The sequence below is a fragment of the Drosophila albomicans genome, chromosome 3, assembly GCF_009650485.2.
Source record: "Drosophila albomicans strain 15112-1751.03 chromosome 3, ASM965048v2, whole genome shotgun sequence".
Classification (NCBI taxonomy): domain Eukaryota; kingdom Metazoa; phylum Arthropoda; class Insecta; order Diptera; family Drosophilidae; genus Drosophila; species Drosophila albomicans.
Genome location: NC_047629.2, coordinates 5168185 through 5183662, shown reverse-complemented (window position 1 = coordinate 5183662; position 15478 = coordinate 5168185). Strand labels below are relative to the sequence as shown.

Below are 15478 nucleotides of genomic sequence, written 5' to 3'. Positions count from 1 at the left end.
GTCAGCCAACAAAAGCGAAGCAAGAAAGTTAATACCCTTTAGGCCAAATAGCTAAGATGTATGCGTACCCTTAAGCGGGTAATATTACAATAACAAAAGCCATTGAACTAAAGAAAGGTTTTAATTAGGCTATAATATTGTGTTTTGAAATTTGTTACCCATTTAACCAGCACATTAACATACCCTATTTATACCCTCGAACTAAGACAACACAATCAACGTAAAACTTGCGGGGCACTCGGCGCACTTTTGCCGACGCTGATTAGTTTTTCGAGTGCCTCAAGTGCGAGTCAAGCAGTCAAGTTGCCAACCATCCAAAGAGTCAGTCAACCAGCTACGAACGAGTCCGTCAGCAAGTAGCCGCTGGTCAAGCGTGTAAACTTTGGCGAAACAACAACATTTTCTTGCAACAAAAACTCATTAAAAACGGCACAAATGCAGCTGCCACAAAAATATGAGGAAAATAGCAAAAAGAAAAAAATCCTGGGCAACGCTAACTAAATGGAAAATGCACAATAATTAGATGCAAATTTCATAAGACGCTTATAAAGGCAGACTTTACGCCATGTAAAGGGCAAATTAATCACAAAGACGAGCACAAATTAGCTAAAATACGGTGTAGTAAACGAAAACAAAATATTTAAAAAACAAAACAGAAATGTAAAATTTGACATTTTAATTGGCTGACAAAATTACAAATTAATATTTAAATAGTCAAAAAAATACACTTTAAGAAAACGTTCTGAAATATTAAAAGTATTCTTCAAATTTAAGTAGATTTAATTTGCAAAATTTATGTTTTAATGTAATATATTTATGCAACATTTGAGTCTTCTCCACTCACCATTTCGCTTTGAAAGTCACTCGACATTTTTATCTCGGCAGAAGCAAAACGAGGTCAAAAATGTCTGTCGAAATATTATAAATGTATACAGCCTTTGGCATATTTTGCCTAACACCTTCCGTTTTGGACAATTGAATTGTCGAGACACAGCCGACAGGCAGCTGCTTGCTACTGGTCACCTTCCAGTTGCCAGTTGCCAGTTACCAGTTGCCGGTTGCCCGTTGGTAGTTGGCAGTTCAACTTAAACTTGTTAACTTTCGTAATTAAATTGTTAAACATCAGTTAGACTTTAATTGACTACCGGTGTAGCCAGTGTTGAGCTAACAACAGTCAGGCAGTCTGACAGACGGACAAGACGATGGTTGAGCACGGTAAAACGAGGACATTCTGTTTGCCAGCTTAACAAAATTCCTTAAGTGCCAATTTAGCAGCAATTTGCTTTTGTCTTAACACTTTTTTGAAAGACCAAGCAACTTACAAATTTAATGTTAATTAAGCCAAACTGTAAGCCATTGCAATTTCCCATAACAAACAAATGTTTTCTCTGAATTCGCCAGACGCCAAAGACAAAAGCCAATAAGTTTTCAACTCATAAAAGCGCCAAGAAAAATGTAATCAAATAAAATCAAAGTGTTGGCCAATTGAAGCCTGGAACCATTTAATAGTCGCATAAAATGCACAACTAGCAGGTAAAAAAAAACATTTGCATAAAAGCTCCTCAACTCTACGTATGTATGTATGTGTGAATCGTTGATAATGTCATTTTAAATGCACTTTATGCTCGCTTTGCCTCAGCCCAATGTCATTGAAAACATGCAGATTTCTCCCCAAGCTAATCCTTTGATATATAAACTGCAGCGATTTGCATAGCTATATGTGTGAATAAGCGACAATCCACTGGATCTTAAACACTTTGATTGCTAAGCTTAAAACCACGTTACGTACGTATACGTGTACGTATATTACGTTGGGACAATTGTTAGCTTAAAGCTGCAGGAGAGCATTACAACGTAACTAAACTTCTTCATTACATACTAAATTCAAAGTATGTTTAAATAAACTAGTTACATTTAATAGTATGTGTTTATTACCACGTTACGTATGCGCAATGTATATTGGGAAAAGTTTTAGATTAAAGCTGCTCGAGCATCACAAAGTAACAAAAATAGTTTATTAAATTAAATAGACTAGACACATTTAATAATTTTTATTTAAAACGTTTTTACGTATATGTAATATATTACGCTCAATCTAATATGTAATTGGAAGCAAGTTTCAGCTTTAAGCTAAGCATTACAAAATAACTAAACTATTTCATTACACATAAATTTTACGTATGTTTTATAAACTAAAACCATGTTACTTATGCGGAATATACATATGTATATGTTTACATATGCATATATATATACGTTCGACCCAATATTATTTTGAAGGCTAGTTTGAACATACAACTGAAGAACAAATATTCATTGCGTTCAATCCATATTCAAAACTCAGCTTAAAGCTGCAGAAAACCACCATGAAATAACTAAACTATTTCACTAGACACTAAATTTTACGTATGCTTAATTTATTTCAAACTATGTTATGTTTACGCAATATATTTCACGTTAAAACTAATATTCCATTAGTGGCAAGATTGAACATAAAATTAATTTTTCCATTAAAAACTAAGTAACTAACATTTTAGGTATATTCAATTCTTTTTATTTAAAGCCACGTTACGTTCAATACAATATTCAGTTGAGGACATGTTTCAACATTAAGCATCGCAGTGTACCTAAATATTTCAATACACACTAAATTCTAGCCTGTACACATTTAATACTTTTTATATTGGAGAAAAAAATGTTTAAAGGTGTTTTTATCGCAGACATAAAGTAATCAACTCATCTGTGGACGTAATTGGTTTGTTTAGTCTGTTCTAATTGTTTGTCGCCAGCATAGCAAGGCAATAATTGGTCACGTTGACCTAAGACGTGTCGCCCAGTAGCTGAGTAGCTAGCTATCCATCGCATGGTGTTTGTCGCGTTTGTTATTGATGATATTTCCGTTAACGTTTAATTTGATGCACGAGTGCCTGTAATAGCAGCTAATGATTGAGTGTTAATGGAGCGAACGTGGCCCGCAAGGAATCAAAGCGAAATGAAGAAAACGTGTCTACACACACACACTCACACACACATACACACACTATACATGTGTAATAATATAACAGCTGACCTCATTGGTGTCTGAAGAGAACGATGGTGGATAAAGATGACAAGCTGGAGGGGAGAGGCATCTCATAGTCAGGGTGTCCAGTCAGTGCAAACAAAATGCGTTTCAATGCGTTGCTGCCGTTGAGCAAAAACCAACAGCAACAGCAACAACAACAAGAAGAAGCGGAGCCAACATGTTTGCAGATTGGGGCAAAGCCTGGTCGCAGATGCAAACATTGAGATATGCACCGAAAAGCACACACACACACACACACGCTCACATGCGTTGGCAAGTGTGTCATGGACATGCTCAGTTTGTATGTATTTGTGTGTGTGAACAACACAGATACACGTGTAGTAACACAACGACAACTGTGGGCTGGCAGTTGATGCTTTGCTGTTGGTATGAAAAAAAGCGCATACTAAAATGGCGATTCGAAGGACAAACAAACACACTAAATACACACAAACACCACACACCACATGCTCACAAACAGTAATTGTGCCTGAAAACTCTGGCATACGCATTTATGCAAGATTGCAATTATGATATAAAATACTTGTTGGGCTCGATAAAGCGAAAAACAAAAAAGGCACAGAGCCCCGCTGAATAAAATGTGACCAGATAACGTAAGATTCTTCACACAGAGTTTGTGTACATATGTTATGTTACATACTTGTATGTGGGCGAATTGAATGGCCAAAGCCTGACCGCCAACAGCATTAAAGTTGAGTTTAGCACACATGAATATTTGAGTCGATGTGTCAGGTGCTAATCACCAAGGTCATAAAGGATAAGGGATTGCAGCATGTGAAATATGACAGGATTCCACATAATCTTTGACCTACAACAAAAATCAATAACGGATTTTTAGCTGTGAAAGAGAAATTGATGAGATGCAAATAAATTTGATAAAGCTAATATACAAAATTGTAATTCAATACTCATGAATCGATTCATTTTCCATTACATTCATTGTATTAACTCCATTTGAACGTATTGGCTTTAAGCTGCCATCCATCAAAGAAATACAAATAAATTTGGTAAAGTTTTCATACAAATTGTTATAATTGTACTAATTAAACACTTTTTTTAGAAATGGAAAAATTACAAGAGTAAAGAGAAGAAAATAATGAAACCAAGCCATATATTCTTAAACAGATTAATAGATTTTTAGAATTCTTAATTGCAAACAAGAAAATTGTTGCTTAGTTGAGTCATAATACTTTGTGAAATGCCTGTCAGGTTAATTGAAGAGTTTCAAATAAATTTGATTAGGCCAATATACAAAATTGTGACTAAATATGGAAAATACTTCTCTTTGTTTTAATGCCAGTCGTACTACAAATGTAAAAATGCACCTTTCTACTTAAGCAGATTAGCTTAACGAAAAAATAAAAAAAGTAATGAATAAAATACACTATAATTTAAAGGACAACAATTTGATTATTGAAAAAATTTAAACTTGGACAAAATTCTCAAAATTTAATTTCTTATTTTAATAAAAGTTGAATAATAATTCTTAACATTTTTGAAATCGAAATGCACCAAATAAAATTGATATAAAAAAATTATAACTCAAATCTGAAAACCCATACTCTTTGTTTTAATGCCATTTGGATTATAATACAAATGCTTTAAATGCTTGTCAGGCCAATTAACGAATTGAATTTTGCCAGACCATTCGAGTAAGCTGACACTTTGAGGAAGTAGAGGCAAGCGGACAAAAGGGCAAGTTGGTTAGCGACTGCAGCGCATGCAAAACTGTCACAGCGTTAATTGAGTTTGACACTAATGAGCGTGCAATCGTTGGATAATTGATTTATAAATGTCCCTATCTCGCCGTCTCTTCCCTCCTTCGCTCACGACTGCCCAATTGAGCTGTGCACTTGAGTTTATGACGTTGTTGCAGTTTTGTGCTAATTGGGTCAGGCAAACAATGAGGAACGAACTGTGACGACGGGGACGAGGACGAGGGCAACACGTTAAAATACGCCAAATTATTTGAAGGCTGCTGCAGTTGCAGTGCCAGCACATAATTCAAGTACTTAGGCTGTCACACGAAATTTGCATTTTGCTAAAACACATACAACTTAAAGTGAGAGGATGAACAGGAGTAAACGGACGTGGCTAATGAACATACCTAAACATGTGCCCATAAAAATCTCTCTTGAAATATGTGTGTTTGCGGGCAACATTGGCATAGACAACAACAACAATGTCATTATGATCATCATCATTGTTTGTGGGCGGCTCGCCGCAAGCGCTAATTCCATACAAATTGTAATTAATTTGAATTAATTATGTTCTACTTTCCACATGCCAAAAACAAACACTCGCTGCTTTGCTCAAGCCGAACACACAAGCACAAGCGCAAGGCACACAACATAGCACATGTGTGTGTGTGCGCGTGTGATGTACCGAATGAGACATATATTTTTTTGTTTCCAGCTTACTAAAGCAAAATCCAACACAGACACTGAAACACACATAGATAAAACCACAAATGTGCCGCAGAACGGAAGGATAAAGAGAACTGCGCTTGGCTCGGCTTGTCGGCATTTGGCAAAGCTTCCACAGCTCATGATTTTCATTGCCTACTTCTCTGCGCAACATAAATGAACTGAACGAAACGGAACGGAACAAAAGCGCAATGTGTCTTAAAGCAGCGACAAAAGCAAATGTTCATAATTAACAATTAAGCTTTAACTTAAGAGGCGACGGCAGAACGAGTTTCCATTGAAAGAACTTTAAACTATGATTTAATCTTCTATCGTTTTGTGCTGTAAATTCAGTTTAGAAGTTCATAATAACATAAACCTTCATGTACTAGTAAGTTAAGTGACAGAAGTGTGTCCCTTAAACATTAGAAAACAACATTTTAGTTTGATACCATATTTTTGGAGCAAATACTGAAGTTGAAATTTCATTAAACAGATAAAAATTAAAATACTTTCTAGGATGGAGCTGAGTTTTTTTAAACACCACAAACAATTTATTAAACATGAAATTTTAAAAGTAATTTTGAATAAAAGCAAAAGAGCGATAGTTCTTATCTGATCGTAAAAATCGACTCTAGTTTCAAAATTTCGCTTGTTATTCGATTATTATCGATTTAAGGATGTGGATTTGAGATCTAGGTGTCCATACGGACATTCGGACATAGCTATAGCGCCTCGCAGTTGCCTTTTTCGGCAAAAAGTTAAAAAACTCCTCTACCATATGGTTAGGGGCTATAATGAGGGATCTACATAGGTTCAGACGGACTGATGGACTGTCAGACAGGCGGACGCAGACTAAGAATATATGTTTAAACTTTACATGGTCGGGGATGACATTTATTTTCTGGAGGCACAAAGTTATAGTTGTATATATACATATATGTATATAGGGTAGTGGATGCTTCTCTTGGATATGTGTCTGGCCAAGATGGTTTTACTTGTTGAAAAATAAATTTTCCTAACATATATACTTATCAAGAACATAAACACTTAAAACGAATTTCCTTTTACCATAGAGGTAAGTGTTAAAGGTAAAGAATGAAGGTCAGAGAAACCTACACTATGCATATATACAATTACAAATAGTTTCATAAAAATATCATTTATTTCGTTATTTTAAATTTAAATGGTATCTGTCACCCCTAACTTTTTACCAAATCAAGAAGCAAATTGTGTGTAATTTTTACTGAAATTATTATTTATTTAAATAAGCCGAAGAATTATAACAAATTTAGAACACGCAGCGCGAGTTTTCATTTACTTGCGACAACATATCACACACTTTATGTTATATGTGTCAAAAATAAAATCTGTTGAAGTAGTCTAGCTGGAAATATTTACTCTGTCAGAATATTTTTACACTTCCTCAAACTAAAACCAAATTCGTGTTATTCGACTTCTAAATTCAAAGTTTCAAAATTGCCAATAATTACAAAAGAATAATTTTAGCTCTTTATGATCAAATTACGTTTTCGGCTTGCTTAACATTTAATCTGCGCAACTTCAAGGAGAATATAATGCATATTTACATTATTACACCAGCTGGCAAGACAGTTAAAGTCGACATTGGCGATGAGTCGGACTCCAAGGATGTGATGAACGACAAAATAATACCACAAGAAGAATATAAGGTGCTTGATCAATATCCATCGACTTCAGCCCAGACACAGTTGCAGCCACAAATACAGGAAATGAGCAATCCGGATATGGAAAAGCAACAGAAAATACCTCGAGAGTCTGTTAAATTCACAATTTAGTTATGCAAGTTTTACGGCTGGTCAGCTATGACAGTTCTGCATAGTTGTTGTAAAAGACAATCACTTATATCTTTTTGTTGAACTAAACCCGAGTATGGAAATTTTCAGAGTGGTTATGGAAGTGTTTCAAGTGATTGAATATAAGTTCTTAACTGTTTTGTTACGAATATCAAGAGGTCAGTATAATATTCCGCAATCTATTTACATATAGTTTTATTTCTTATATATATAAAACCTCAGTTTTTCAATTGAAATATTTTCACCCTGGAGAAGCAAGAGTGGATTCACAATGCTCCAATTCCATTCAACATATATTTAAATCTTTATATTTGATGACGTAATATGTTACTACCTTGTTAAGACCCGTTCTCGCTTATCAATAAATTGTGAACCACTTTGAAATTGATGTAGTACTAAATCACTCAATTCGCAACTGAATAACATACGTTGAATCTATTATCTTGCCTTTGAAGCAAATATCACGCGTTCTCTAATCTCTAATCTCTTAAAGCAAAAACATTACTCCTTTAAAGAAACACGTGCCAAGCGAATTTATTGTGGATGCTGAGCAAAACCTAACCACAGGCGAAAACACACAGTGCCAAGTGAATGACATTGTCTGGCACTAGACGAATTGTTGACAGCAAAAATTTAACGCTTAAAATGCCAAACACAAATATTTTGACATTCAAGGCACAGAAAGAAAGTGAGTAAGCACACTCGCACTCACACATGCACATACACACACACATATTTATTGCTTTGCCAACAATCAACTCACACAACACATGTGCGCCTGTTGTTTTGTGCTTTCTTTTTGCGTGGCAAATTTTCCATGAAAATTGCATGAATTGCAGATTTTTATACGCACGAAATGCGCTGCGCTTACCATGCGACTCGAGTCAAGTTGAGTTCGAGTTGTCGTAGTCGTTGTTGTTATTGCGGTTACTACTGTTGTTGTTGTTGTTGCGTGTACTCTAGTCGTTTTTATGGCAGCGACGACGGCACCTTGGTGCACAAATGTGTATGTATAGAAAACAAAAAAACAATACAAATACAAATACAAAACGAATTTGAAATGTAATAGAATTTGACTTTAACAAGCGTCAAACATAAGACTTAATTTATTGCGATTGCGATTTGGAGGCAATGGGACGTATGCAGGATATGTATGACCACCAAATACTGCAGCAGCCGTCCAGCAAAGAGGCGTATGATTAATATACTTCATATTTAAAATGTTGCCCAAAAGTATGCAACAAATCAGTCAGCTTTTGTCACACATAAAATAGAAAAGCAAATTGCTGTTAAGCTTTATTTTCCTTGACGATTTGATCACACTAAGATGTTCTTTTATGGTTATTAATTAAGTAGTATTATATCTGGTACTTGTTTATCTCTTATGCTCACAATTTTATATTCATTGAATTCCTATTACAATTTTTTATCGTAAGAACGATCTTCACAAAGCCTGCAAAAACATTCCTGTCTCTTTTTTTAACAACACCCCAAAGACACATTAATTATGCGATGTGCCACAAAGAAAACTAAACAAAATCAGCGAAGCTCTAAATTTAAATCATCAATTCTTAATGTTGTTTAACAGCATAAATCAAGAGCGACAAACAAGCTGCCATCCAACCATCCTGGCATTCCGCCACTTTTCCCTGTGACATTTACGTTAGCCACCGCTTTGACCAACAACCTTTTCCTGTAGCTGTAGCCCGCCATCTGTTTGGACTGTGTGACATTTGTGTCTTTTGTTTTTAATGTCGAACAGGTAAATGCTATAAAATTTAATGCCTTGGCCAAGCACAAAAAAAGAAAACAAAAACAAAGCAAAGCAACCCAAGAATTGCGTGACGAAGGACAACGATTTTGGCGGCAGCCTGTGAGTTTGCCCTTAGAATTTGTTGGCTTTTGGCTTGTTTTTAGCTCCTGCGACAGGCAAACAGGCAAACAGGCATTCAGTGCCAGTTAAACAGTTGTCACTGCGATTTGCTTAGCCAATAGATTTATGTGCTGCTGGCACTTGATAAATGACTGAGAAAATTTGCGAGTGGCTTTTGTGGGCCATAAATTCGCAGTTGGCTAAATGCCCAAGATAGAATAGAGTTAATTGTTGATATTGGCGTGTATTTCCATTTAAAAAAGTACAACAATTACAGTAAACTAATTAAACAGGAAAAGTAATTTGGCTGCACTTAAATATAAATGTTTCCCAAGTCATAATCAAGGCAATTCATGAATTAACTAACAATTTTATTTAATTATTTATATGACTGTACAAAGTCGTCTTTATTGGCTTTAAAAGTCATGCGTTGGCTTATAGAAAAACTCATTTATTTACGTTTCCCGTTAGCCAACACTAATTAAGTTATCAATTTACTGAACTGCATATGTAAACTGTGTCAGATGATAATAAATCCTTTGGCTCATTGCCAGTGCATGTTATTAATGTTTATAGAAAGTCAGAATTTCGCGATTAAACAGACGCAACTTGCATCTACTCTATAGGCAGATAATAAGTGGAATATCCCGATTGAGGAAATAAAACATAAAAAGTCCCTATACTGCTTCCGTGTTCTGTTGTTTACAGGGTATAAAAAGACAACAACAATACAAAGAGATTAACCAATTGAAGCGAATTATTACAAATTAATTACAGATTAAATGTGGCAAAGTTATTTTGTAAAAAATGTAACACAAGTACTTATGTATGTTTATTCTATCACAGCGTATAATTACAATAAATAAAAAATTAAATATTAATTGTCATTGCAATAATTTATTTATGCAGGTGCCATAAATGCGTTTTTGTGCGCTCTTAAAGTACCGTTGATAATTTTAATTGAATTGCTTTAATCAATGCATAGCGCATCGTTACTCAAATTAAATAATTTTATTGCGGTCAATTTTCGTGTAAATGCCCCAAAAACCGAACTGTGAGATAAAAACACGGGTTTTTGCTACAGTTCGACCGCAGCCCATAAATGGGTGCTCTAACTTAGGTGTTTCCCAATTTGCATCCAATTAAAATGTTGCTCTATGCCACATTGAAACACATGCATTCGCATATGCATTTACCACTTCCATTATGGAGGTGATTCTGTCATGTGTTTAGCCACATTTAGCACACAAATTGGAATTACGCAGTTGCACTTCTTGTTTTGCAACACATAACATATTTATATCGAGTGTATATCACTTAAAATGTTTGCTTTATGAATGACATTTTCGAGGAACTTATCAGTCTAAACGCAATCTAATTATTGTACAGCCAAACTCATTTCGAACATCTCATTCTTATCACTACAATTGCGATCGTAAAACCTGTTTCTCTTCTGCGAAAAATGTACAATTATAAACATCATATTAATCAGGCAAGAGTTTGTTTTGTGAAGAACCAAAACATCCAAATCCCAGCTGAGGAAATACCTGTTTGTAAACAGAGTTGAATAACCCAGAGATACAAGCTAAGGTAAATAATTTGTTAACTCGTAATAAGGGTTACTCATAATTTGAGTCGAGCTATTCATAGAACAACAAGCTGTCAAGGTTATTTAAATTATTATTACTCCCATGAGACGGAAATTACATTGCTATTAGTGTATTAATCATACAAATTATAGTTCTCAATTATTATAATTTGAGCAGTCTACACTTCTATTATTTTGTATATAAAAATATTGAATTAAAAACTGCTTTGGGAATTGTTTGATTGACCTGGAAATGTCCCCCAAAATATAATATTACTCAACTGCATTAATTAAGTTTATATGGTAATAATATGACCCATTTATAGTCCCAATGTAAATACCTGTCTTACTTACTCTAGGTCAGAGTGTGAGCGCCTTTTACCGTTAAGCTCTCCCTCTCCCTCTCCCGACGAGACGTTGCGACGCTGTCGAACAACAATTTGCACCGATCCGCGACGATCCGCTCAGTTATTGTTTGGCATTCGACGTGAACAGTTCGGTTGAAATTCAGTAGAGCCTTATATCATTTAAGGCTGCTGAAAAGAGTGAAGTGAAGTAAACGACAAAAATATACATAATTATTTATGCTGTTGAAATAAGAAAACAAATTGAAATACAAAACTTTGGTGATGAATTGTTTTGCATGTGATTAAGGCAATTTTGACAACAAACAAACGAGAAAAATAACGTGAAAGAAAACGAATTCGCGGTTAACCTAAGTATCATAAAAGTGAGTGTACTGTTGAGTGTCGCGTCAACAGATTGTTCTTTAACTGGAAACAACTGCACAAATTTTATTTTATAGTTTTTATCGCAATAAACTAACAAACACACCATAATTATAAACAACTACGGTCGCGTGCAAATCGTAATAAAAACAAACATAAGCAAATTGATAAAAAATTTTAACTGACTGACTATTCATGTGGGGTTAAAGCCAGCTGTTAAAACAAGGCTGTTTGCAGGAACATGCTTCAAATGCAATAAAAATATAAAAATCAAGTAGTTTGCGTTATGCGACGAAGAGTAAAAGAGATGATAAAACTAAGTTTGTTTAAAGCCAACTCAGTCATCTCATGATTGGTACTTAGATTAAAACTCATAAAATTCTTTCAAGGTAAAGATTGAATAAATATTTAATGGGTCAAGGTACTCAAGAGATGGTTGCTGGTAAATATGTATAATATATGGCTAGACATCTCTCTGATAACTGTCGGCGTATCGCCTAATTGGCATTGCAGTAGTAACCCGAAAGGTTCAGTTTATTGCGATGTTTATGGCGAGCGATGGTTAACTTTATTTGTTCACATGATTGTTATCTTGTAGTGGTTTTATCTTATTTCTAAACTGTCTATCAAGGCCTCGACTTGCATATAATATTTATTATGACTCAAGCGTGACCAAATAAAAGAAAGAATAGCATCACAGCTATCACGCTTTTATTTCATATTTATGCAATGAAACAGCAATAATTGATTCATAACTATTCAATGCAATGCACACTTCGCACTTCCAAAACTAAAACATCAAACGTGCCTCAACTTGCCAATTCTAAAGCTAAATTTCGATTGATAATTACACGTTCCTCTTTCCGCTGACATTTCCACAGCGAGGGTAACAGCTTTGTGCACCTTCACTTTCCATTAATTGCGAGAACAATCAACAAGCAGCAGCGGCAACAACAACAATACAGCTGCAACGTGCTGTGCATAGCGCATGCGCAAATGCAACACTGTGGCAACAGCAAAAGCAACGATCACAAAAGCAAAAGTAAACAACTACAAATTGCAACAGAGCTAACGAAGTGTGAATGCTCTTTCTAATAATTGCACAACTTTTGAAAATGTCACACACTTTATGGAGTGTAGCACAACTCATGATTTGAAGGCAATATCAAAATATATTATTATAAATGTGTGCATACAATGTGACAGTATTCTAGAATGTATTAATTGGGAACACTCAACCATGTTGTATTGTCACATTTTTTATCTTACTCCTCGCTGTTCCTCATACAAATATGAAGTAAAGGGATTGTGACTAGATTAATAAATTATTAAATATAGTAAAATCCAAATCGATATTGTGTTCTTATTTAACAAACGGAACTAAGTAAACACTATATATGTATTTATGTAAATTTATAAATGTCAATTGAATCGCCTTGAATTCGGTGTTAACTTGTGCAATTACGCAATTTCATTTAACAAAATATCTATATGTGTGTGATATACTATCCACAGCACTCTCTTGAAATTCAAGATGTGCGCATCCTTCACTTTCCACACTTGAAATGAGTGTGAAGCACTTTCTTCTCCCATTACAAGATGAACGGCAAACGACAAATACCGGAACGACGAAAGAGAAACGTAAACAAAGAGCTGGAAAACGCAAATACATTTCGTGCTAGACAATTCGAGACATTGCCGAGAAACTTGTTTTGAGCCCTATAGTTGTATTTAGTTGGCAACAGACGAGTTCCCCCATTCCCCAGTCCCTGCGCCCCCCTCAATCGATGCAGCCACGGGGCTTGCAGTTTAGTGAATGAATGCCGCAAACTGTTATATAATCGGTGTTGCTGTCAGTAGGTCACTGACTTGTTTTATTGTTAGTTTTTTGTTGAAGTATATAACCAGTTTGTGGCGTAGTGAAATAATTGCAGCTTGTAATTAGCTATTGAACCACACAACTTGACCACCAACTAATGTTAACCTTGATTGATTTACAGCTACGCCAAGCAATAGCAGCTGCAATGGAGCAAAGCAATAACAATGGATACCTCAATCCAGCTTATGTGGGCTCACTAAATGCCACCACGATCTCCATACCGGGAGCGTACAAAACCAATGCAGAGACCACAGCCAAGGAAGCAGCGAATGGTCATAAGCCCAGCGAAACAACAACCCCGCAAAAGCAGACGGAGGATGAGACGGAGGCAGACGTGGGAGAGGGCATCAAACGCGATGGCTGGAACAATGATATTGAGTTTCTAATGTCCTGCATTGCTCTGAGCGTCGGGCTCGGCAATGTGTGGCGCTTTCCCTTTATTGCACTCGAGAATGGCGGCGGTGCATTTCTCATACCCTATCTGATAGTGCTCATATTGGTGGGCAAGCCAGTCTACTATCTCGAAATGCTGCTGGGACAGTTTTCGAGTCGTGGCAGCGTTAAAGTCTACGATTTTGCGCCCATCATGCGAGGTACGTGGCTGTGATTGTGATTGCGATTGTGATTGTGATTCTCTGATTGCAATTGTGCTGGGTATATTTAATGATATATCCATTTCGCCACAGGCATTGGCTACGGTCAGGTGCTGGCCACGGGCATTGTGACAACCTATTATGCCACATTAATGGCCATCACGCTGCGCTATTTTGTGGAATCATTCTACCCCACACTGCCATGGAGCTACTGTCGCTCCGAGTGGGGATCCAGCTGCTTGGACTCGGCACCACAAACGCTGCCAATGAGCGAAGCTAATGGCAAAGCATCCGAAGTCCGAACCACCTCAGCAGAGTTCTACTTTACGTAAGTGAATCCCCCCAAAAGCAACGTCCGAAAGCTATCAATGTATTCGTTTCTCTGAACAGCAACATCATACTGAGAGAGAAGACGAGTATTGATGATGGCATTGGCTATCCCAGCTGGACTCTGGCAGTTGCATTGGCTGCTGCTTGGCTCATTATTGCGGGGATTATGTTCAGGGGTGTTAAGAGCTCCGGCAAGGCGTCCTATTTCCTGGCTCTCTTCCCATACGTTGTCATGGTCATCTTACTCATTCGGGCTCTCACGCTCCCCGGCGCTGTTGATGGCGTGCTGTACTTCTTGAAGCCACAGTGGCACAAGCTATTGGAACCCCAGGTTTGGTATGCGGCCGTCACTCAGGTCTTCTTCTCTCTGGCCATTTGTTTTGGCAACATTGTGATGTACGCCTCCTACAATCGCTTTGGCCAGAATATCTATAGGTGAGTCCGTTCTCCCTATCAATTCTCAGCTCTAATTAATACCATTGCTGTTTCAGAGATGCCAATATCGTTACCACGCTGGACACATTCACATCCATGCTCTCTGGCGTCATCATCTTCGGCATATTGGGCAACTTGGCGTATGAGAACAATACAACGGATATATCGAAAGTTGTTAATGGCGGACCTGGCCTAGCATTCATATCCTATCCAGATGCCATTGCTAAGTTCAAGGTGCTACCGCAGCTCTTTTCGGTGCTATTCTTCCTCATGCTCTTCGTGCTGGGCATTGGCAGCAATGTGGGCATGGTCTCCTGCCTAACAACGGTGCTCAAGGATGAGTTTGTCAGAATCAAGCAGTGGCGCATCGTGGTCTTCATCGCCATCATTGGCTACTTATTGGGTCTGCTGTACATTACTCCAGGTGGACAGTTTGTTCTCAACCTGTTGGACTTCTTTGGCGCCACCTTCGTGGCCCTCGTGCTGGCCATCTTTGAGCTGCTTGCCATTGGCTGGGTGTATGGAGTGAAGCGAGTGTGTCGCGATGTTGAATTTATGCTGGGCATCAAGACGTCCAAGTATTATCGTATCTGTTGGGGCTTCATTACGCCGCTCCTCATGATTACCATCCTCGTCTACATGCTCGCCCGATACGAGCCCCTTAAGTACAAGGACTACACCTATCTGCCAGGCGTTTATGGTAAGTCCCCAAGTCCGAATCAAGCCA

General features: G+C 36.9%; 2 protein-coding genes across 10 annotated transcripts in view; one reads left to right on the top strand and one right to left on the bottom strand.

The window, feature by feature from the left end:
• LOC117566863 (ataxin-2 homolog) overlaps positions 1-15478 on the bottom strand; it is a 50482-nt gene that overhangs the window by 23200 nt on the left and 11804 nt on the right. For 2 of the 5 annotated variants that reach the window (XM_034246460.2, XM_052004747.1), the window contains exon 2: positions 11141-11322. The exons of 1 other annotated variant lie outside the window; for it this stretch is intronic. The gene's annotated coding sequence lies outside the window, so the exon portion shown is untranslated. Of the gene's footprint in view, positions 1-11140; positions 11351-15478 lie in introns of those variants that run through there. 2 more of the 5 variants (XM_034246461.2, XM_052004745.1) reach the window with 2 other exon arrangements.
• LOC117566864 (sodium-dependent nutrient amino acid transporter 1) overlaps positions 1-15478 on the top strand; it is a 193250-nt gene that overhangs the window by 176948 nt on the left and 824 nt on the right. For 3 of the 5 annotated variants that reach the window (XM_052004751.1, XM_052004750.1, XM_052004749.1), the window contains exons 2-6: positions 11477-11516; positions 13515-13986; positions 14080-14314; positions 14377-14751; positions 14808-15451. In XM_052004751.1, the coding sequence (XP_051860711.1) occupies positions 13539-13986; positions 14080-14314; positions 14377-14751; positions 14808-15451 (1702 nt within the window). In that variant the 5' untranslated portion in view covers positions 11477-11516; positions 13515-13538. Of the gene's footprint in view, positions 1-6499; positions 6504-11326; positions 11342-11476; positions 11517-13514; positions 13987-14079; positions 14315-14376; positions 14752-14807; positions 15452-15478 lie in introns of those variants that run through there. The other 2 variants (XM_034246462.2, XM_034246463.2) reach the window with 2 other exon arrangements.